Genomic DNA, 23197 nt, shown 5'->3' with positions numbered 1-23197 from the left:
TACATCTAGGCATCCCGTTGTTTCATGTCTTTGGCAGAGGCTTTTTTACTTTGCTTCACTTCTTTCTTAAATCGACCTAGGAAATGTCAGATCTTTTACCACTGTCCTGTTATGAACAGTATTGTAACACTTTGGTGACAGTGCTTGTAGTTGGTCTGGACAGAACAGGTTTAATGCCAGCTGCTCTGCCTTATTCAGCATATCATTGCTGGCATGATGTGAAGCTGAGGAGTTTGAGGAATTTTTCCAGAAATGTTCCTATTCAGAGAAGGCCCAAATGTAAAAGAAGAAATATAAAAATATTTTGGAAATAATCTGTAAAGTCTACAAGAGAAAGACTAAAAATCAACTAAACCTTAACTCTCCATTGCTTGCTTTCAAGAAGAGCTTTGGAAAAGATCCTGCTTTCAATTTTGAACTAGAGAGAAGTCTCATATACAGATTTTCTATATTTTCCCCCTTGCACAGCTTGACAAAGGAAACTGTGGCCTAGATACACAGCAAGCTAGGATGATGTTTCCCATCATGAGACTCCTTTTCACCCTTAATTCCTTCACATTGAGTAAGAAGAGGTGATTTTCAGACATTAGATTAAGTCATGACTGGTAGCAAACCCAGCTTGATCTCATGATAAATATGCCTTCATCTAAGTGAAAACGATTAGAAGATAAAATGATTCTTAGAAGTCAAATAGTATGGTGTTATAGAAGATACTGTAGTGGGAAACAGTGACCAGATAATGAGATATTTGGTTTCCCAGACTCAAAAGGATTACACAAAATAAAGCAAACCTAACCTTTTAAGAGATCATTCCCTAAAACTGGCTCAGAAAATGTTGCCTTCCTTTGTCAGCAGTTATTAAAACTGAGAAAATCCTCCCTGATAATGAAGCATTTAACAGGATTTCATAGGAGAGATAAGCACACCAGAAGACATTCAGTTAAAATTAGGAATGCTTATTGATTTACTCTATCCAAACCCAGGGCTGGTTAAGACTGTTCAAAAGACTTGATAAATTCAAGAGATTTCCTAAGTATGTAGTTTCCCACATAATTTTTAAATTAGGGTAACAGGATCTGAGTTTGACACAATCATCCTTATAGAAAAGGATGCCACCTTTCTGCACTACTTTCACCAGTGTCAAGAGGCGAAGAGATGTTTGTGTTTCCAGGCTGAAGTTAGCTGCTGGTTTTTTTCAGGTATGAAGATGAGCTCAACGAGGTCAGCCGGAACTGACTTGGCTCTGTTTCAAGAAGCCAGCATAAAGGAGGATGAAGCATTCCTTCCAAGGAGTTGAGAAAGACAACTCACCTCTGATCAGAGCACTAATGCCTTGCCTTTGGCTATTTGTTTTCCGACTGTAGGATTGGAAGCCTCTCTGCCAAGAGAGGTTGTGCAGTCTCCATCTTTGGAGGTTTTCAAGGCCCAACAGGATAAAGCGCTGAGTAACCTGGCTTGATCTCATAGCTGATACTGCTTTGAGCAGGAGGTTGGACTACAGTCCTCCTTAGATCCCTTCCAATCTGAGTTATTCCATGATTCTATTATTTTCATTCATTTTACATCTATTTTCTTTGGCTTTCTTCAGATATCAAACTGGTAAACACTAGGTTTGAAAGTTCATTTTTATAAAGCATGGCCAGAAAGAAGTTGTGAGTTTAACTGCTTTGCGTGACTGAGATATATGACCCAGCCAGAAAGAGGTAAAAATCTCTGTATGAGATGAAAATATCATCATTATTCAAGGAAATACAATAAAAAGGGTGAGAAATTACAGGTCTTTTGAAATACATATCACAGGCCTATATGCATTTGCAAAACAAACTGGAACAGCAAAATATCTACTGGAACACATTTATAGCGCTACAGCCTCCAGTGTCCTGCATAGTAAGGGCCAAGATCAGGTTTGGGCATAGTCTCCACTGGCTGCAAGGTTATATATCATACAGTCTAAGCTGCTCCTTCATGTCTCCTTCAGACATCTCTCCAAATGTGTCACTTTTTTCCTTCATGAGCCTGAAGATGGCAGCCAGCTGCTCTCTCTGAACCCTGTCAAGAAGAAAAGGAGAAGTAGGAATAGCCAGTCCCCGAAGGCACTTTGAGCAAAAAAACTATGGTCAAGTCAAACACAAAGCCAAACGCAGGTCATTTTATAAGCCTTACTGGCTACAGGAAATCTGCCCATGTGAGATAAGAAAGAGGTAGCCTCTGGTTCTCCTTCCTCCACCTTCCCATCTATCCAATCATCCTGCACATCTCTCTGTAGTTCTTTAAATATGGACATAAAACAGGCTGCTTTAACTCTAGCTTCGGAGATCCTTAGGGCTTAACTATGCTCAGAGTTTCAAGATGACATGTAGAATTTCATAAGACCAACATGTCCCAATTTAGCAGACTCCATAATGAAACTGGATTAAGCTTCATCAACACAGTGTCCTTTCATTCTGTAATGACAGCATGTAGATACAGAGTAATTCGGAAAGAGCTATTAAATTTTAAATGCATACCCTATCTTAAAACTAGAGACCAAACTGCGTTCTAGTGGGGACATGACTTTAATCAGCCACTGGAAGATAAGATCACAGAGAGAATTTTGCTTTGATTTGAGAATTTGCCTGCCAGTGTCAAATAGAGAGATGGACTCATGTAGCCAGTCCAGCAGTGAAGTGATCCCCGTGCGGGCAGAGGCTGACCAGCAGACCACCTAGCTCAGCTTTCCTTCCCTGGAAAGTCCCATAGTAGATGATTAACACCCTTCTCCCCATAACAGATGATATCCTGATTTTTCCCTAAGCTGAAGCAGTTAACCATTGTTGTATGTCCTGCAGCATGAAGATTGGTATCTGTCACAGGGCTTTATTTGAGGAAGGTTTGTAGGAGGGCTTATATTGGTCATACATCTACTGATCATCATTCAGAGATACAGAAGGGTGGGCAACACAGGGGTGTCATTTGTGCACAACTAGCTCATGAACTGATGCAAGCATCTACAGAATCCTCTTTTAGGGCAAAACCAACGTGCACCTTGGCTCCAGTCAGGGTTGGCTGCGGGCTGGTACGTTCTCATCGCCAGACTCCTGCCTGATTGGGATCAGACTGCAGTATTGCCTAGCACATCTCATACCTGACTCTCCTGTGTGAGATTAAAAGAACTAATGAGGTTGTGGTGCTTTATGGCTTTAACAAGGGAGAAGCAGTTTCTATTACTTCAAGGCTTATTTGCCCCCTACGTGACTGCAGGGCCAGAATTCAGCGACAGCTCAGCAGCTCAGAGCACAGACCTGCTGCAATCCCAGCTCTCCTGCTTGCTTAGCATCTTTAGACCTCCCATGGGCTAGAAAGACAGACTCTGGCTTTTACTTCCATATGGTCACCCTGTCAGGAGTCCTCTTCTCTGTCACAGCCAGCTTTCCACATAGGACTTTAATACACTGTCATTAATCCATTTAAACGCGTGCCACTAGTTAACATGGGGTAGTCTTCCTGCAAGTCCTGTGTGGACAAGGTGTTAGCTGTTCCAGTAACAGGAGGGGCAGAAATACCTATTGACAGACAAAACCGGGACACAATCTTGTCTTGAAAGAAGAAGACAGCATCAACACATCAGAAGCAACACCACCACGAATAAGATCAATAGAACGAGACAGCCAGGAACAAGCAGAGGGGCCCTTGCGTGCTGAGCTCCTGCTGAGTGGAGCTCTGCATTTTTTCCTTTCCTGGGCTAAGCCCCAGCAGAAGCAGGACCAGCAGGCTGTCCTTCCAGCACCATTGGAGCAGGCAGGGCAGGAAAAAAGCAGGTGCTGGCAAAACAAAGCTTATTTGTCTGTTCTTTTCTATTGCAATTAAAATGTAATTGTCCTAAGGCCAAACATATCCTGGTAACGATGTGGGATCTTTTGGTTATGAAAGCTCTGCCCATAGGCTGTCAAGCGCCTGGATTTGTCTGTCTCTTCTGTAATTTTTTGTGCCCTCATGAATAACATCCATCTGCCCTTTCCAGACAAGAGGAAGGGAAGCACAGTCGTTAATGATCAATATTTTATTTTAGATCACTGCTGGGCACCAGAGGGCACATTTCCAGTCTGGTGTGGAGAAATTCAATACACAGCTTTGCCTCATGTGTCTGAAATGCATGCCAGCTGGGAGTGCTCCACACAGGTCTTGCATCCCTCACTCATCATTTCACAGACATTAACACCCGTGAAACCTCCCCAAAGGTCTGTTTCCTTGTCTCCAAATCTCCAAAATCAAGATCACAGACAATATTCACTCTATTTTTTTAAGCACAACATCAATGCACTTTGGCTCTTCCCTCACGTTTAAATATCATGACTGCGTATTTGAAAAACAGAAATTAAAAAAAGCTATTACTGCTGTTACTTCTCTGTACTACATAATTACAACAGGAAAGCAAAACAAAGATAAAGAGAGAAAAGAGCCTGGGAAGGAAGAGTAAGGCATCAAAAACATGAAACTGATTTTAAAAAGGAGTTTCTATCAAAGGCGGCCTTGCAAGACAACCTTGTACTGCTCCACATTGCTTTTTTATTATTATTTCAGATCAAGCCTATCCCATTCTCAATAAAATCATTCTTTCTTCCCATAAGTGGCATCCTCAGAACTACTTGGATTCAGGAGGTCAAACAGGATTTTACTTACTGCTGACAAAATAGGTTAATTAAGGATTTTCAAATTGCCTTGATAGGCAATTGAATTTGCATACTTAACTCCCTTAGGCTTTTTTTAGGCATTTCACTCCAAGACGTTTACAATTAGCTGGAGGTTTGGGCAGTGAGCTGTAGGTATTTTAAAGGAGATCTCAGTTTCAGGAACTGCTAGGCACCCGTGTTCACAGCAGCTAAAATCCTGGGCAGAGCTCTGCATTAGGAACATTGGTAATTACTCTGCAGCCAAACAAGACCAGGATCCTGCTGTGACACCCTGTTGCTCCAGCAGAACTAAGGGAAAATCCCTGACTTTCACCATGGGTCTGACACTATTGTTAAGGAAGCCACTGGAATCTTTTATGGGGTAAAAGGCGTAGGAGGACAGAATGTACCTCTAACCTAAAATCCAAATTTTTCAACACAAATCTCTTGAGAAAGAAGTTACAAGCTGCTGGAGGCAGGGAGAACAAGCACAAACCAAATAAACTATTCAAAGGTTTATTGGACCAAACAAAGGCAATTTTTACAGATTCAAGCCACTAGAATTACAGTCCTTTGTGTAAGAGCCACCATCAGATACAAAACAAACAAACAAAACAAACAAAAGTAAAAAATACCCAGACAGCCATTTGAGTTGAAGAAATAGTTTGACTTGCTGCCACTAGCAAAAATCTGGACTCGGCTCTAGACTTTGCTCAATGTACATATTGCCATGTAACTTCAACACAATGTATATAAGGCATTCTTTGCATAGTTGGGTGCTTGGGACACAGAGTCAGCCAGCCAGCACCAAGGGGAGACAGCGGCTGTACCAGCGGGATGTTGAAGCAGAGGGTCCAGATGTGCCTAAATTCATATGCAAACCAGTGAACACGCTTGCAGTTGTCGGCTGTGAAGGGGCAGCCCAGCCTCTTCTAAAGCTGAAGCCTCCTGCTGTTCTTTAAATGAGCCCTTTTATTAAGAGTTTGCCAACCCCAGGTGCTGGAAATGACAACTGTGTACAACGTTTCAAGTATTGTCTGCATAGGAATTCAAAAGAAAGAAAAAAAAAAAAAAAAAGCAGCCTGTTGGGTTTCCGATATGTTTGCAGCGTTAGCCAAGAGGCCGTTGTCCGGCAATGGAACGGGAACTTAAGGACCCATCCCCACCCAGCCTGGTACTCATACAACACTGCTAGAAGACTCAGATCCTCTTGTCACGCTTGCAAACCAGCTGGGTTTGATTTGAAACCTGCTATGTCTGAAGCAGGTATACACACCCAGCCGAATTCATCTATACGTGACAAAGCTGAGGAGCAATGCTGAGCTCTGGCTCCAGTGGACAAGCCATGGGGCTAGCAAGAGAAGAGGGCACTGGAACAGCAAGCAGTCAGAGGGTGAGGAGGAGGATGTCTCTTCTAGGACCCCCACTAAATCATCCTGAGCCAGAGGGAACCCCTGATGCTATAGCTACCTCCTTGGGTGTCACCTCTTGGGAACCAGCGTAGGGAAAAGCGAGAATCCAGATATTAACAGCAGCCAAAGTGTGGCCTCCTAAACCTCCACCACAAACAGAACAGCTAAACTATCAATCCTTGTCACTTCTCGAGTCTTCTGTCTACCTACAGAATCAGCTTTCTGCTAAAATAACTACAGAAGCAAGATTTGAGTCAGTCCAGCTACCATCTGCCATCCCTCACTTGGACCCCACTTTGTCCCTCCACCCCTCAGAATAAAGCAGCATCATACAACATTTTAAATCATAGACAGTTTCCACCCCCCAGCAATAAAGAGGGAGTTTGGCCCTAGGAAGAAACAACTTAGTCTAGTATAAGGTCCAGGCTGGTCTGGAGAAGAGCTATGGTTCACCCACCCCAATAAAGGAACAACAGAATTCATGACAAGTAATACATGGTAATGAACACAACTAACAGACTCACTGCATATTTAGTGTCAAATGCGGGTTCTGTTTAGGGGAGGGGGAGAAAGGTTCATCCCAGCCCCTCCAAACACAACTCAAGTCACTGCTTGGGCCCAGCCCCGGTCCCCCGGAGCCACACAACAGGATCTCCTTAAACCAACAGGATCTCCTTAAACTTGACACCACAGGAGTTTTTGAAGAGCTCAACTTCAGACCAAGAGGGGATCCCAAATTTTGAGGGTTTATGGATTTCTCTTATGGGTGTGTTTGGTTGGTTTTGGTATTTCTCTCAAGCCTTTAAAAGATGCCAAGGGATGCCTTTAGGAGGAGGCTAGGGACAACTTCATATAGTCTTCAGTTCTGCAAAGAGAAACAGGGAGAGAAGAGAAATTTCAGTCATTTTCACCCCTCAGGCTGGTTCATTATTATTCACATAAATGAGCAGGGGGAAAACTCGGTGTGTACGTGGGAGAAGGCAAGGCAACTTCCCACCTCAGGGCAGAACAAGCTGCTGTTTGCAAACCTCATGCCTCTAAGAAGGAGACACTTTGCTTCATCAACTGCAGCAGGATAGTCAAAACCCAATCAGAAATGTAAATTCTCTCATCTGGCACCAATCTAAGTTACAGCCCTTTTGACCTACTGATGAGAGCTGGAGAAGCCCAGCTAATTGGAAGCCTTCATTAGCTCTAGGGGTTATTGCCTCACTGTCCTGTGCAGAGCCTCCCTGAGCTGCTGGCACCCTCGTCCAGCCCAGATTCCTCTTCCCTGCAGCCAGATGAGCTGGGAACTAGCACTGGTTTCACAGGGCAGTGTGCCTGAACAGGTTGACCTTTCTCAATTTTCCTACAGATGTGTCTGTTCAAGGAAAGGAGGCAAAAAGCCCCAGACTCTGCAGGTCACAAGGCTTCCTCTTCATGGGAAGCTCTCCTAATGTCCCAGGGAAGGAGGGTGAGATAATTAGAGATGTTTTATGTGTGGGGACATCCAGGCACTCCCTGAGGTCTTGCAGCACGTTGTTAGCAGAGCCAGGGCTAAAAAACGTGATCCCTCATTCTCAGCTTGAGCCTTTCAGACACTCTGCCCTTACTGCCCCAGCATCTCCCATGGCCCAACCATCCACAACGGGAAACACCTTACAGTAGGCTGGGCAGCTGCCCACAGAGAGAGACCTGCACTGAGGGAGAAGGAAGCCTCAATACACGTTACCTGGGTAGTTGCAAACACACGCAGACACACCACAGCCTAATTCCTCCTGAATTCAATAGGATTCACTGTCTGTAATGCCTGAACCCCATTTGAAAGGTCCTTACTCCTGCCAGCCGCAGCATGAAGGCAAGTTACAGCCTCAATTCTTCCTCACTCTTCTGCAAAAACTTGCCTCCTCCAGCAGCCTTGCAAGTGCTGCTGGCAGCTTGGATCCCCCATGGGAGATGCAGAGTGAAGCATCACGTGGGACCAGGGTTATTTGAGCAATGCTGCAGAGGCTCAGTGGCCAGCCCATTAGGACAAAGAAAGGAAGTTCTCCGGAGTAGATAATCGCTCTGTGGGATTCACAGTGCTGAGGATCAGATCATCCCGCTCAAGTCACGCAAGCATAATCAGATTTCACGCGTGAGGGCATAAGGTTGTTGCCACAGGGGCCCAGAAGGAGAGGTCCCCTGCAGCATGCCACAGTTGGAGCGGGGAGGGATGGAGGACGTCGGGGAGGGGGGCTGAGGCTCAGTGGCAGCCTACAGCCCCTCACAGGGATACTCACCTCCAGGACATGGCCAGGCCAACAGCTGGGGTAAGATGATTTTAAACCAAGTATGAACTTAATGGAGGAAGTCCATCAGAGCCATAAATTCCCCATCTGCAAGACAGGGTTCCCCCTTTCTGCTGCTGGAGCAAGCTGTGAGGGGAATTAGACTAAAGAACATGAGGCAGTCCCTCACTGGGGACATCAGGGCCATATAACTGCCTAGGCTGAGAAGCTCTGGCATTGCTGCCATGGAGCCTGAAAAACTTAATTAGCTTGGGATGGAGGCTGAGAGCTTTGAGCCACTGCTTATCCTTGATTCTTCCCTCCTTTCCGTTCACCTTGAACAATGAAATCCACCTGATCAGCATGCTTTTCCCCAGCAGCACAGCAATCAAGCCAGGTTAGGGTCTTCTTTTGCTGGAAGCCCATATCCTTTCTTCAGATATAGATTACCCAAATATCTCTGCTCTGGCCCAAGCTGAGGGCCAAGTCCACAAATCATACGATTTTTCAGCTGGACATGGTTCTGTGCAAGGAACAGCTGGAGAATAAGGAGCTTAGACAAGAGCAGGTCCTGGATTATGAGAGACGCTCAGGTGCTGAAGGTCTCAAAAGACCATGCTTCTCCTGAAGCATGGAAACTGAGTGTCCTTCTGGTGGCTTCAGAAGCATTCCCCTTGCTCCCTCTCAGCCATGGCATTGGCACAAGGCTTCTTGCCTTTGACAGCAGACAGCGTCCCAGCACTGACAAACAGGGTGGGCTGGTGGCATTCCTGTGTGCATATATCCCTAGTGTGCAAAATCTGCAGTGGGTCAGGAAATCCTGTAGCCCATCGATAGACTGTAGCTTTCCAAAGGAGTCCTGACCTGCTCTAAGGAGATCCCAGAGCATCCTGCTGTAACCACTTCTGGTAATTGCTTGTGCCCTTTCCAGGAAGAGTGTCACTCAGGAAGCTGATTTTCAGAAGCATGGAGCATTCCAGCTCCTTCCCCTGGCAGAAGGAGAAGGTGCTCAGCTTGTCGGGACCATCAGTCCTCTGGTCTGAAATCCTGGCAAGGAGGGCAGATGGCAAACTGTCTCCAGACTCTTCTTATTCTAGTCAGGCTAGGATTGACCCTTGAGGATCAAAAGCAGTGAAGAAAGGCCCTAGACAGACCTGGCAATGGGTGGTCAAGCCCTCCCCAAGCAGATCCCTCCCATCTCACTGCTGGGGATGGTCCCATCACTACTGCTTCCCATTTCTTTACCACAAGGACAGCTACCATCTCATTTCTGGTAGCAACTGTAGCCTGGTCTTGTCCAGGACTGGGGTATTGCAAGAAGAATATGAGGAATGACACACTAAATCTAAGCTTTCCCAGTGGTCCCAAAAGTGTGGGCCAGTTGCTTCAGCCAACAGGTAAAACACAGAGAGAGGAGACATAAATGCAGAACAGGGAGAGACAGTCAGTGCTTAGGAAAGACAAGAGCAGGAGAGTGAGAGGTACCAAAGGGAGCTTCTATCAACATAAAGCCAAAATTCCTCCAATGGGACAGAAAAGTTGAAAGGGGCACTCGACCTTGGGAATCACCCCTGCTCCTCAGGAACACCAGGAAAGAAGTTGAGGTTACCAGTGCCTGCATAACTGGGGAACGCAAGTCCCATTGTCTTTAGGACAGGGGCCAGCAAGAAGTCAGTGGGGTTGGGGACTGCATCACCCCCCTGAGCAGACCTTGCCTACCGCTGTTTCAAGGCAGAAGCCTCCCATGTCTCCCAGCCACAGCAGCAACAGCTGAAAAGGCCAGAGCACAGCCAGGAAAGTGGCGCAAGCTCCTGGCCAGCTCAGCCAAAAGGCCACAATTGCCTCCTTCAGTTGTGTGCCCATCTCATTGCAACACCCCTGACCCCCCCAGCCAACATCACAGCAGCGGGGAAAGCCGTGGACAGGCCAGCCGGTGCTTTCCTCCATCACTCGGTGTTTGTGCCCCAGTGAACTGTCTACCACTTGCACCCAGCCTAGTGTAATGCCCCCATTCCCTGCAGCCCTTGAGGAATGAAATTAAACTCCCTGGCCGCAGGGGAGCCTCAGGAGAGGCAGGGCCAGGCTCCCAGAGAATTAGCAGATAAAGAACAGCAAGCTGCCCATGCTGCACAGGATTAAGCAGAAGCAGATGAAGACAAGTTGCGAGCATTGGGTGAGGGAAACACGGAGAAGCAGCCACAAACTAGGACAATTCAGGACCTGAGCCGAAAGAAAAAACCCAGAAGCTCAAGCAGAATTGCTGTTTGGTCTGAAATCTCATGCCAAGGCAGGGTCAGAGACTCATACCCTGCAAAGACTATGCAGGAACTTGCAAAACTTTCCTCTCTGGAACAGGAGAGGAGGAGATGGGGAAGGGGCCTCCTGGCCTCCCCTTCCCTCGGTTTCTGAGGGAGGTATCCAGAGTTGCTCAATTGTTAAAGCTGCTGGCGACTCATGACTCAATCGGATGCTCTATAAATAGGGACAGAGCTCAAGCCTACTGTCATCTCATAGATCAGAGGAGATTTTCCTTGGGGACACGGTGGAGGCAGGGAACAGCACTGGGCCACCAGGAGACTCCCTCCTCATACAAGCAGAGCCTGGCATCTAGGGAGGGAGCATCAGAGCAGGGGAAGCTCAGCAGGGACCTCCCAAACACACAGTGCCCCTTTCCTACAAGAGGAAGGTGGGAAGGAAACGTGCCTCATGCACTGGGTGTTTTGCAGCTGAAAGCAGCCTTGCCCATGTTGGGTGTCATCCCCATGGCTGGTGGCCACAGTGAAGCAGTGGCCAGCCTGACCTGAAGAGTCCCATGGCTTTGCAGTCCTTTGCTGCCACTCCTCCTCCCTCTGCCCAGGATGACTATCGTGCTGCAGAAGATGAAAAGCAAACAAATAATAAAACCTCAAAGAAAACCCAAACTTACCAGCTTCCCTCATCCAAAAGAAGCACCATGCTGGACAGGACAGCAAAGCTGCTGGCTTGGGGGTGAAGGTTAGCAAAAGAGAAGGGAGGAGAAAGAAGGCCAGATCCCATGCTATACAGAGCGGGGAGCAAGCAAGCAAGCCAGGGCTATGTGATGGCAATGCAGGGGGTGGACAGGGACACATGCCAATGGAGAGCTCTCCTGAAACGCAACCTCCCCCAGCCCAGTCCACCCACTTATTTTTGGAGGGCCAGTAGTGGAGATGTTTGGAATAGGTCAGGGTCTGTCAACACGGTCATTAAACCCCTGCAGCTGCTTCCTGCCCTTGTGTGCTCCAGAGTTGTCATCACAAGCATTGTTTCATTCAAAACCAATCTTCGGCACGGCTGTCCCTCAAAAGCCACAGCTGCATCCCCACTTTGATCCAAGATGTCTGGCAGAGCAGGGAAAGGTCTCTCCTCTCTGCCACTCCCTGGAGCCAGGGTCCATCCAGGGCACCCTGCCTTGCTGAAACTCCAGGGCTCAAGCCCAGTTTTTATTCAGTGCCTCATAACCAAGAGGTACTCTGAACCCAGCTGGGGAGGAGACAGGTTTCCATTGCTAAATTCCCACCAAGAAAAGGACTGAGCATGAGATTTACAGCCACTCAATTCCCCTTGCATTAATTCCAACTTGCAGTGTCCCCTCAACCCATCCCTGGCCAGCCATGAGAGGAGAGGAGAGGACTGAGAGGCAGGAGGACAGTTTGCTCCTAGAATGGGTCACCTGGCTGCAGGAACTGAGCCCATTAGCCAGGGAGACCAGGAAGCCATCTCCACCTTCTCCTCAGTTTTACAGAGACTGAGTCCATGTAAGTGCATCTGCAAACAGTGGAGCGTGTCCGAGCAGTTTGGTGCCATTCACTCGGACCTTGCTCAAGGGGTGCCCTAGCTGAGGCTCATGGGGCAGATTCTGGCTCTCCAGCCCAACCTAAATCCCAGAAAGAAGAGAGAGGACAAAGAGGAGAGACCTTTGCACAGACTGTCAGATGGGTTCTGCTTTCCTTTCTCCAGCCAAAACACCTAGCAAAGAGTGGCAAGAACAGAGCACAAACAGCTCAACCCCTTGGCATCACCGATGCCAACCAAGACTGCCCTGCCTCAAGGAAAAGAGAGAACTGAAAGCAGAGACCCAGGGGAGTAATTTCTCCTGACTGTTTTCTCTTTTACTATGAGTGGAGCCTTCTCGCAGCTGTCGATGCTTAAGAGAGTCCTGATCATTCTCCTTTCTAACTGCAAAAAACCCCTCACTTAACCTCTTTCAACTTCAAGGGAGGTTTGACAAGCAGCTGATAGAGACCACTTCAATCCATCCATGTGAGCCAGGCTCCGGAGGCACACTGGGGAGCCCTTCCTCTTCCTCCCTCATCTGCACGACGTGCCCAGCCATGACAGCAACACCTAACAGTCAGCCTTTGTCAGCTGCATCTCATTCCTACACAACTCAGCCCTGTCTGAACAGGGGTGAGCTGCACTGCTACCAGTCACATATCTCAGCCTGAGCTACTGCTTTGCACCATGGCAGCTGCAGTTGGCAATAGATGGTCAAAAGCCTCTGGTGCAGAATAGAAGGGTTTGGGAAATAAGCTGTGCTGGCTTGACTAAGAGCTGCATCCTTCCCCTGCACTCTTCCCCTTCCTGCCCAGACTGTTTTTCTCCCCCAGGGAAGCAAATGCTACGTGCTTCTGTACTAGAAGTACTGGTGACTCCCAAGCATGATCGAGCACAGCCACCACCTGTGCAGACATATTTGCCAACTAGATTTACTGTCCTCCTCCCTCATTGAGCAGTCCCTCTATTTTTTAAGGCTGAAGTAACCAGAAGGAGGAAGTTGCATCGCTCAGTAAAGGTCACATTCCTTCTCCTTTTAGTTCTGATTTAGCACCAGTTCGAAGCCACAAGACTCAAGTGAATACTAGGCAAGAACCACAACTTCTGGAGTGATGCAGCTTAGAGCAGAAGTGGGTTTTTGGCTAAATATCCCAGTCTACCGCATGCCTGTCCTCACCTGTCTGAAGTCCTGCAGCTCTGCCTGGAAAAGGCAAGTAATTCTTTCAATGGCACCTCCAAAATTAGGGGTCCCTAAATTAAGACTTGTGGACACCGATCAACACAACAAGTAGCCTCAAGGGGGTCTGGGGGACCCACTTGCATTTTTGGGATGTTGCTTACAAGCTCCTTCACGTGGGAACCTGTTGGTCCATGGGAAAGCTGGAGGAGTGACAAGTCTAAAAGCAAAGACTAAGCCTGTCTCAGCTTTGGCAACACACCTTACGACTAACTACCCACTCACTCAGCAGCCCTAATTATTCCAAATCAGCAAACAGAAGTGGTTGTGGGACATCCAGTTTCAGACATCTAAGACAGAAGAGATAAGCATCTGAATATGAAAGGCCCCATTCCCGCCCCCCTCCCTTCCCCTAGTGCTCATGGAAAACAAGATGCAGGCAGAGGGGAGAGGACTCATTAACCTGTTATGAGGAGGGAAGGGGGAGGGAGGTGAGACAGGTGGTCAACTGCAGCTCAGAAACAAACCCTCCCCCAGAAAATGAGACACAAAAGCAAAAATAAACAAAAAACACATTAGCAGATGTTATCAGTGGTACCACTACTTCTAAGAAGCAGCGTCCTTACCAAATAGATTTGCAAGAATGTTTGTGGTCGAGGACCTAATGTACTGGCTACAGAGATGTGAGATCAGAGGTCAGCTCAATCCTGCAACATAAAGGTGGCAAACCTGGGTCACAGCAGATCAGCAGCATGGTCGGGGTGCACAGAGTTAGGGAAAGGGACGGGACTGCCGAGGGAGAAGGATGAAGGACTGGGCTGAGCCACTGCGCTCAGCTCACCTGGGAGCTTACCTGGCAGCAGCCCTGCCCCCTTACACCATCTGCGAGGCCTGAAATGAAAAGCTGCTGATGCCGCAGTGAAGATTTGGGGGGAGGGAGAAAGTAAGCCAGCAACAAAGCAAGAGAAAAAAAAATTCACAAAGCTGCCTTAAAGAAATGAACAACACAAATATGGAAGAGAAGAAAATAAAGGAGCAGTAGAAAAAACACATCTGCCAATGGTCCTCAGTGTGGAAGGCTGCTTGGTCCCTTGGAGGGACCCAATGCCTGGGCACTATCCATCAGTTCTAGGTGCACTGTCCTGCCCTGGGATTGCTCCAGACAGACGTGAGAAGTGATGTCTGGGAGGTCCTTCATGCCTGGGAAAGGTCCATCATCCCCTGGAGCCTGTTCTACAGTCCTGAGTACAAAACCCCCATCCCACTGCTGTCCATAGCCAATGCCCCCTCAGTGTCCCCAGGGTGACAGCAGGAGCATTTGTTGCCACAGAGGAACCAGCCCAAGGCCCTACAGGACTCCTGGCCTTGAAAACCTGAGCAACGATTGCTCAGCTGGTTTGGATGGAGCTGCTGGTCTTGCTGCAGGTAGACTTCTTGCATTGGAACTTAGCAGGGTCCTGAAAAGCAAATCCCATTGAGCCCCATGGCCTCCTCCCACATCCACTCGGTTCAATCCACCACCACCCACCCCAGGTGAAAAATACAGTGACACTAACAGACCTGCTTAGCACTTTACAGGCTGGGGGCTTCAGGCACAATAAAGATATAACAAAAGGAAGCAAGCAAGCAATGTTTTTCCTGATGCCACCAATGCAGATTCAACCGTGTACCAGAAGAAACTGGAGTTCATTTCTGTTCCTGACCCCAGAACACACAGCCCTTGCAGGTATTTGCTCCTGGCAGTGCTAGAAGGTAGGTAAAGCCCAAGATTTGAGGACAACTGGGAGCCCAGAAACTAGGGGAGAAAGGAAAGACATCTCTTGTTGCTGACATGGAAAGGATAGCTGCAGGCTCAGCTAGTGAAGGCAGCCTGCACAAAGCCCCGTGCACCACCTGAGTCTTTCCCAGGACCAGAGTGAGCGTGTGTCAGTGCCTTGGGCAGGTCTCTGGATTTACGCTGCCTACCGCAATGCCCTGCTCATGCCACAGAGACAAACCCTGGCCAGCCCAGCAACTGGCAATGCAGAGATGTTGCCCAAGGGCCTTGAGGCAAGGCTTGCCAGCAGGAGCACGCCTCGCCCAGGGGTGAGGTGTGATCCCTCCTCCATCCTTGCATTCCTTGCTGCACTCAAGTTTCCATTTGGTCTGTATCAGGCCCTTACACCATATCAGTTGTGGTGGTACTTAGACCACGACGCCACAGGCGAATGGTGACAAATTCCCACAAATCATTCTAGGAGGTGCACACCACTGGGTGCAGAATTGGGTCCTGCAGCTCCTGGGACAGCAATGGAGAGAACAACATCTCCCAGGCTTGTTGAGCCACCACTGGGAAATGAGTTCCCTGCAGCCTGACCAAGAGGGAAGGGGTACGAGCTGCACACATCTGCTAGGGAGCAGCCTGCCACAGAGCCTGCCTGCAGGGCAAAGCCCTTGGCTGTGGGGTTTGACATCTCTGGTTCAGCATGCTGGTGAGCTAAGGGCTCCCTCTGCACGTGGGCAGAGGCTTCATGCTGACAGCACAGACTGGCTTTGGACAGGGCTTTGCAGCTCAAGGTGCAAGGCTGGCATTGATTTCCGTTGCATAGGCTGTGAAATCCTCAGCTAGAAAGCTTGGTTTCAGCAACAGGACAGGCTCTTCCTTTCTTCATGCAGGGCTCAGGAGGACACTAGCAAAAAGCGTGAGATGAACAATTCTCCAGCTCTCCCAGGCCCAATACGTGGCAAATCCCCACTACTTACAGCTGAGGAGCCAGCCCTGGGTACAGACATTTCCAGTCTCAGCCCTATCACAGTGAACTCTAAAGCTCCACACTCACTCACTTTGCTCCAGCATTTCTCAGCTATGCCTGTGTCCTCAGTTTGGAGGCCATCCACAGGGTAAAGGGAGGGGAAGTAGCTAGAGATCAGCTCCTCAACAGATGTAAATCAACATGGTACTAATAGGATCAGGGGAACTACACCAACTTGCATCAGCTGGAAGATTTGGTCTAAGCATCCAGAGAAGGAGCCACACACAGTGTTTCCATCTCCTAAATCAGTGTGACTTTATTTGTTCTCGTACCTTCCTTGGTCGGAGAGGTCTGGACCACTGTGCAATGAGACGTTGAGCCTGAGGCTACCAAGGCAGTATGGGGAGAGAGAGGTCTGAACACACCAGGCTTGCTTCAAGAGGATGATAACCAGATGGCCTTGGGCAAGAAGAAAAAGGAAACTCACCTTTGTTCTTCCTCAAGTTCTTCTTTGGTCATCATTGACTTGTACTGGTTTCCCCTCAGCTTTCCAGGACTGTATTTAAAAGAGAATGTCTCATCTGCAGCTGGAAAGGGGGAGAGAAAAAGAAAATCAAGAGATCATGTGAGCCAGAGACCTCCCGCGAGCAACAACCAACAGCAGTGGGCTTGTTCCCTTGAGATGCTTGCTGACCCCTGCTCCTGCACACATACCCCAAACACTACAGCCACCCCAAAACCACTCTTCCTCAGACAGCTCCAGTCTCCAGAAAGCCTGGGCAGCGCTGGGGAAACTGTGTGGATTGCAGTGGAGAGCCGAGGTGTTGCTGGCCAGAGGATGTCAGGAGTCCTGGCTGCAGCTAGCACTGGCAACAGCACGGACTGTTGTGAGCAAGCAGCCCTGCCTGGAAGCAGATACAAGTAAATCCTACAGCACGGGAACCATATGCTATTGCTCTCCCTGGATTCAAAGCCTTGCAGGCCCATCTTGGCTTATCAAGACATGGTAATCCTTCCCTGATTAGCTTACAGCATTTCCCACTTCTCTCCAGACTTGCATTCCTCCTTCCTCCCTCTCCTCATCCAGGGGCCCTTTCCCAAGCTTGGGGCTCCCAGACAGTGCCACAGGCACAGCCGTCCCAGGCCACGCAGCCCAGCAGCTCTCCTTCAGCCCTTGGCAAAGCCTGTGAAAAAAGGAGGTGCCACACTGCAAATCCCAGGGCAGCCCCAGGAGCACCAGCATAGCTGGGTCCAAGTCCCTCTGTCACCAGCTGACAAACCTGAAGAGGAAACCAAGGTCTCCTTCTCCAAGCCTGGATGGTCTCCTACCCACATTGCCAGCCTCAGTCCTGTGCTAATTACAGCACCGAAGCTCACAGACTCTGAGCCAAAGCCAATCCTTCTCCAATCGGATTTTGTTCAAGCACTATTTGCTTTTAAAAACCTCTCCTCTGCTTTATCTTACTACAGAGGGGAGAAAACAACAGAGTGGAGGTCAATCCAAAGGGCAGGCCAGGAAGAGCAGCTGCTTCGGCTAGTTGCCTTTATTGGTTATCTGTGGGCTGTTTATCTGCAAGCTGTTATCTCCCAAGGACTGCAGGACTCAGCGGCTGGTTCACATCAAGCCATCTAGCATTGCTGTTTCCACATCCACCCAGAAACATCTGCAGATACTTCCAAAGAGTCCGCAAAAGGAAGATGTTATGGTATTATCTGCACGGCCCTGAAAAATTGCACATCATCCACAAACCAAATATCAAGGGTGATACTTCCCAGAACCAGCAAGACCCCAAAAGTGGTGAAACTCTCCCGATTTTCTCACCTGATGTGGCAGGTGAGAAAGCCCCAACTTGCGCATCACCCATGGACCCATCCCCTGTCCTCAGCCACCTAAGAAGACCCTTCCAATCCTTGCCACTGCTGCTGCAGGCACCACATGCATGACAGTCTCTCCTCCACCTGCCCAAATGAAAAAAAACACCCCACAGCCCCTTTCCTCCCTTCCTCACACTGAGAAGGATTCAGCATCAAGCAGCTTCCCTGTATTTTCTGGTCAATACTGCCATTAAGGATTTTCTGCCCACATCCAAGGTCAGCTGCTTCATTTAGTGATTTCTCCCAACCCCAAGCTCACACGTGCATTCAGCTGCTGCCAGAGCTCTCGCAGACCTTGGGGACCCCCACGCAAAAGGCAAGGCAGAGCCACATTTTGTAGATGGGGATGCCTGAGATCTCAAAAACAAGGCTATGTGGGCAGGTACAGGACCGAGCATGCCGGCAACAGCAAGGTCACTGCCACTAGCATAGAGTCTGCCTGGAGCAACAGCAGCGGGCTGGGAATTTCACAGAAACCTCCTCCCTGCAGATACCCACATTTCCTCCTTTCTCTATATCTCTGTCCCTCATCTTGGGGAGCTTCCCTGGGAAGTGCTGGTGGATTACTGTGCAGTTACTGATCAAGAGTGTTCCTCTAATCCCCAAACGCCATCAGAGCTCCCGGGGGAACTACAAGGCAAACCCTTTCCCTAGCATCTTCATAAGTGTCTGAACACAAGCGCCCCGATGCTCCGGTCCTGCAGCCCCAAACATTCAGCTTGGCCACATCCCACTTCCCTCGGTGGGAAAACCCTCCAAACAGGCAGACAAACAAGTCTGGAAGCAAGCAGTAATGCTGTGGCTTATCAGCCTTTTGGGTGGCCATTAAAGTGAACAGAAAGAAAATTCAGCTGGCTGCTGCTTTGGGAGACATTAACAGAGAAAGAAAAAAAAAAAAAAAAAGCAAGGTGTAACATCCTGTTTCTTACCCTGATGCAGAGCAGGAGCCGTTTTGTTACCTTTGTATAGCTCGCCTGATTTCAATAACAGTTAAGATCATTTCCCTGATGTGACTTTCTGCCAAGTAAATTGAGATTTGGGACTTTGCCTGTCCCCAAAAGGGCAGTTGAATCGCCACCCCTCCAGGAAAGAGTAAGGGAAGGGGGAGGCAAGGAAGCTACCCATCTCCCTGCCCACATGTTGTGGTTGAAAAGGAGCCAGTCTGCAGCTTTGGAAACCACTGGCTGTTTTCTGAGCTCAGGAACTTTCTTTGCAGACCAAAAAAACACTTCAGGAAACACACAGAAAAGGGGAGGCTGGCTTTTCACAGGGACAGCAAAAACACTACAGAAATATGGTGACCTGCTTACTCAGAGCCTCCATGAGTTCATATTAAAGAAAACACTTGTCTTTCATCTCTCTGCCCTCGCGTCGCCAGTGCCGTGACCTGGAGCTGGCAGGGAGAATGCAGCCCCAAGAGCGCACCTCTCCCTGAACATGCTCACTCTGGCACATACCGCGTCTGCTCCCTGCCAGCTTTGCTGCCCAAAGCACACAGAAGGCTGTTCCGGTGGGTTTGGCCACCACAGCAGCATCCCAGGCTGGTGACAGACCACCTGCATGATGTCCAAGGGGAGCCTCTGCTCGCGGGCTTGCCAGGCAGCAGCTCAGCAGCTCGAGTTGGGCCAGGACCAAGCGACACACAGGAGACAGTGAAGGGAGGAACGAGGTTGCTTCTCAGCAAAGCCAGGGCACTGCCGTTATTCCCAGCTGCAAACTGCTTGCCTCCTCAGGCTGAGCCATTGCTTTACCCAGTCCCATTATAAAGCACTTCAGAAATGGTGCAAATATTTCAGGAGAGGGGTTGATGGCTGTCTGCAGGAGATGCTTTAGGGAGAATGCTGGGATAGCCACAACTCACGGCCAGGGACCATCATCTCCTTTTGATCCCAAGCCACAGCCGCTTTGGGGTGATGCGCAGCTGTGCTGGAGCAGCCCTGAAACAGAGATGAACTGAAGGAGGCAGACCCTGGCAGAGCTTCTATGTGGCAGGATACATCCATCATTCCTGCAGTCCCGCATGGTAACATACCTGATCACCAGTGCTGCAAGGAAGCCTAACAGGGTGGAATAAGTGTGTTTTGAGAACCCCACCTCCAAAGGCACTTCCCCCACCTTGTGGGCACAGCACCAGGATTAAAATTTGATTCTCCATGGCATTAGGCATAATCCTCCTGAGCTGGGGGATTGCCACACAGCGCCTTAAAAAGGGCAAGCAGAAAGTGGGGCAGGGAAGGGGGAACACCTCAAGCTCTCCTGCTGCCTCTGGCTACCCTGGGCAGGGGCTCCTGGGGATGTCCCAGCATCTCTGGGGCTGCTCAGGAGAGCAGAGTCCCCTTCAGACACACACTCTTGCTTGGCACCATCTTTCATTTTCTTACGAGTGCAGCAGTTGTCACACCAATTAGTCAATTAATCATTTTCCAATCAACTAATTGGTTAATCAGTTAAACACAGCTCTGACTAAAGCCCTGGAGATCGTTCTGGATGTGAGCAAGGAGCTTTTTGGGCAGCTTTATCACAAAGCTACCCCATGGCAAACAGCTCAAGGGCATGTGGGGAAGGAAACAGGGGCTGCTGTCGGGGTAGGAATTTTCTCTGCATTTCCTGGAGGAAGGAGACCGTCCCCAGGCACTTGGGGTTTCAGCCCTCAGACCCATCCATACCCTCCCCGCAGGGTACTGGCTTGCTTGGCACTCACCGTCCTCATCCTCTGGCTCTCTCACCACCAGCTTCTCGTTTTCTAAGTCCAGATCTTCCTCCTGGAGGAGTTAAAAACAGAGCAGCCGTGAGAAGAAGGTGCTGTACTAAATAACCTGTGCCCAGTCAGGGCATCAGAGCCCACAGGGCAGGGAGCAGAGCCCAGAGCCCCTGCGGTGAGGGCTGGGTACCCCCCTTCCCTGCCTCCTTCATTGGAATAGGCCAAAAGGATGTGTGCTAATGAGCAGGTTCGTTAGCCTGCTTTCCTCTCAATAGTCAGCGGGAGGGATTTGGCCTTGCTTACTGCAGTCCCACCCAAAGGCTGCGAACTACAAGTGCCTCCCCACAGTCCAGGGGATATTATGGGTTTTAAGAAGAACCTGGTGTCCCCAGGCGTAGCCATGTGCCTGAGCACCCTCCTGGGCTGGCACCCCGCTCCCCTGCACCCCCAGCTCTGTCAGGGAGCTGCAGGACTTCTGCATGCCCCCAGGTCGGGCTTGGGCAGACCATCCCAGCTCTAGGAAAAGGGGGGTCCCCAGCAAAAGCCACCTTGCAGCTATGGGCCAAGCAGCTGCTCCAAAGCACAGGAGCACTCACCATCTGGGGGGGTCGAAGCCAGCACTGGGGCATTTGTGCCGAGACCCCCCAGCACCCCTCCCAGCCTCGCCCGGCAGTGACCCCCAGAGACACCGCTGCCTCCTGCCCATGGGCCCCCAGCCCCTCACCCCCCTAAGACGTGCCTGCCCACATGCACTGCAGCGGTACAGCTGATCTCTGGAGTACAGACAGAAACAGCAACAGCATGTTTTTAGTTTTAAATGCAAAGCAATTCTGGAAGTTTTGGGGGTTGCCTTCTACAAGTCACAACAAGCTTTATCAAGCCCAGGTTCCTTTCCCTTGCAGAAAGTCAAGCAAACTGCAAGCAGGGAGGGAGATGGGCACTCCAGCTCTGGAGATAAGACAGAGGACACACAGCAATGCCCCCATGTATGTGCTTCCTCCTGCAAAGCACAGCACTCCGGCTGCAAACCCCTACAAGCTGAGCCTGGAGGTCAACAGCACCCTGGAGCATGTGTCCTCCTGCATCCTCCCCAGCGCCGTGCATCCCATTTGAGGTAATAAGGCTGGCATGCAAAGGGCAAAGCACATGGGAGAAAGGGGAAGGAGCACGGAGGGAGCCTGGTGAGCCACCACACTTTTGAGGGGGACACAGAAAAGGGAGGGTGAAAGAGAAGTGAAAAAAATGAAGGTGATCTGAGAAGGACCTTGCACAGAGCTGAGCGCTGGCTTTGCAGTGCAGTGCACTCCGGCTTTAGATAAACTGCTGGGGTGCGGTATGCAACCACAACCCAGAACTAGGTTAGTTTGTCATCGGTGAGGAATGCACATTATTCACAGCCGTTTGGCTTCTTCTTGCCACCCTGCTCTCCAGAAGGACATGCCCCTGCAGCCACCGCTATTTTGGACCTTGCCTCCAAACATGGGCACTTCCCGGCAGAAGCACAGGCTTCCCCAGGGGACAGCTGGGAGCAGGGAAGCACCCCAAGGAGTGGCTTTGGGGAGAGTGTGGGAAGGGGATGCTCAGCCCTGGCGACTTGGCTATGAGCCCAGGGCAGAGGTTCCCTGTCACATCCATCTCTCCCAGTGAGCCTGGATGCCCCCAGGGAGACCTGATCCTCCAGAAGCCAGCACAAGAAGGGATATTTTAGCCCAATCCCTGCCCAGCCATTAGGAACTGCACGTTTCTGAGCATTTAACAGTGCAAGCAAGTAGGAAATTCGGGTGCCAAACCTTCAAGGAAGGAAAATATCTCTGCTCCAACCCAGAGGAAGAAACATTCAATGGGAGCAGAAAGGGAGCAGCCGGGGATGCCAGGCTAGTAGGCGCCAGCAACTTGCCATGGCCGTGCGGGGAACCCCCGACTCGTGACAGCCAGTAGCTCACTGCAGCGCAACATTTTCCTGCTTGGATGGCCGAGGCGCAGATGCCAGCACCTCCCTTCCTCCCACACTGCGGCCCCAGCCACAACATCCCCGCCTGTCTGCCTCGCTGGGGCTGCTCGCACCCTCGCACCCACAGCCATGCTGCCCCACTGCCGGAGCCCCCCCAGGCTGCCCCCTCGCTGAACCCCTAGGATCCAGGCATCCCTCCCTGCACACCAGAGAAGCACATTTGCACCTGGAGCACTGCTGCTCTCTGCTTTAAATGGACCAAGCCATTAAAAGCCTGGCCAACCCCTGCCCAGGGGAGCGCAGCAGGCAAGCTTTGCCCCCCGCCATGGCCCCTGCTACCCTGGGATGATGTCCCACCCGTGCAGGGACGCCAGCACACTGTTCGCTGTGCCACCGTCCCCAGGCTAGCTCTCTGTCCCACGCACCTCTGCCTTGCTGGAAAGCACTGCATGGCTGCATCCATCCTCTGCTTGTCCTGTGTGCCCGAGGTTGGACCCAGGTGAGGCACCCAAAGGTGTTATCTGGAAAGAGGCAAAAGTTTTGAGCACAAATGCCCCCAAGCCCTCCCTGTGCCCCAGCAGCATCAGTACACATGGACAAATCTCCAGATGCGGCCAGCAGCCTGCCTTGTCCCAGTGCCCAAGAGCCTCCCA

General features: G+C 49.9%; 1 protein-coding gene across 4 annotated transcripts in view; it reads right to left on the bottom strand.

Annotated features, from left to right (window-relative positions):
* Positions 1 to 1189: 1189 nt before the first annotated feature.
* The window catches only part of MXRA7 (matrix remodeling associated 7), a 29419-nt gene continuing 7411 nt past the window's right edge, over positions 1190 to 23197 (bottom strand). Inside the window, exons 2-6 of one of the 4 annotated variants that reach the window (XM_037410667.1) lie at positions 22970 to 23065; positions 20594 to 20654; positions 16505 to 16604; positions 13912 to 13992; positions 5150 to 6926 (exon numbers count right to left, since the gene is read on the bottom strand). In XM_037410667.1, coding sequence (XP_037266564.1) covers positions 13959 to 13992; positions 16505 to 16604; positions 20594 to 20654; positions 22970 to 23065 — 291 coding nt within the window. In that variant the 3' untranslated portion in view covers positions 5150 to 6926; positions 13912 to 13958. Of the gene's footprint in view, positions 2050 to 5149; positions 6927 to 13911; positions 13993 to 16504; positions 16605 to 20593; positions 20655 to 22969; positions 23066 to 23197 lie in introns of those variants that run through there. The other 3 variants (XM_037410649.1, XM_037410658.1, XM_037410675.1) reach the window with 3 other exon arrangements.

The sequence above is a fragment of the Falco rusticolus genome, chromosome 1, assembly GCF_015220075.1.
Source record: "Falco rusticolus isolate bFalRus1 chromosome 1, bFalRus1.pri, whole genome shotgun sequence".
In the NCBI taxonomy this organism is placed as follows: domain Eukaryota; kingdom Metazoa; phylum Chordata; class Aves; order Falconiformes; family Falconidae; genus Falco; species Falco rusticolus.
Note: the sequence above shows the minus strand (reverse complement) of the source record. Positions and strands in the feature narration are given on the sequence as shown.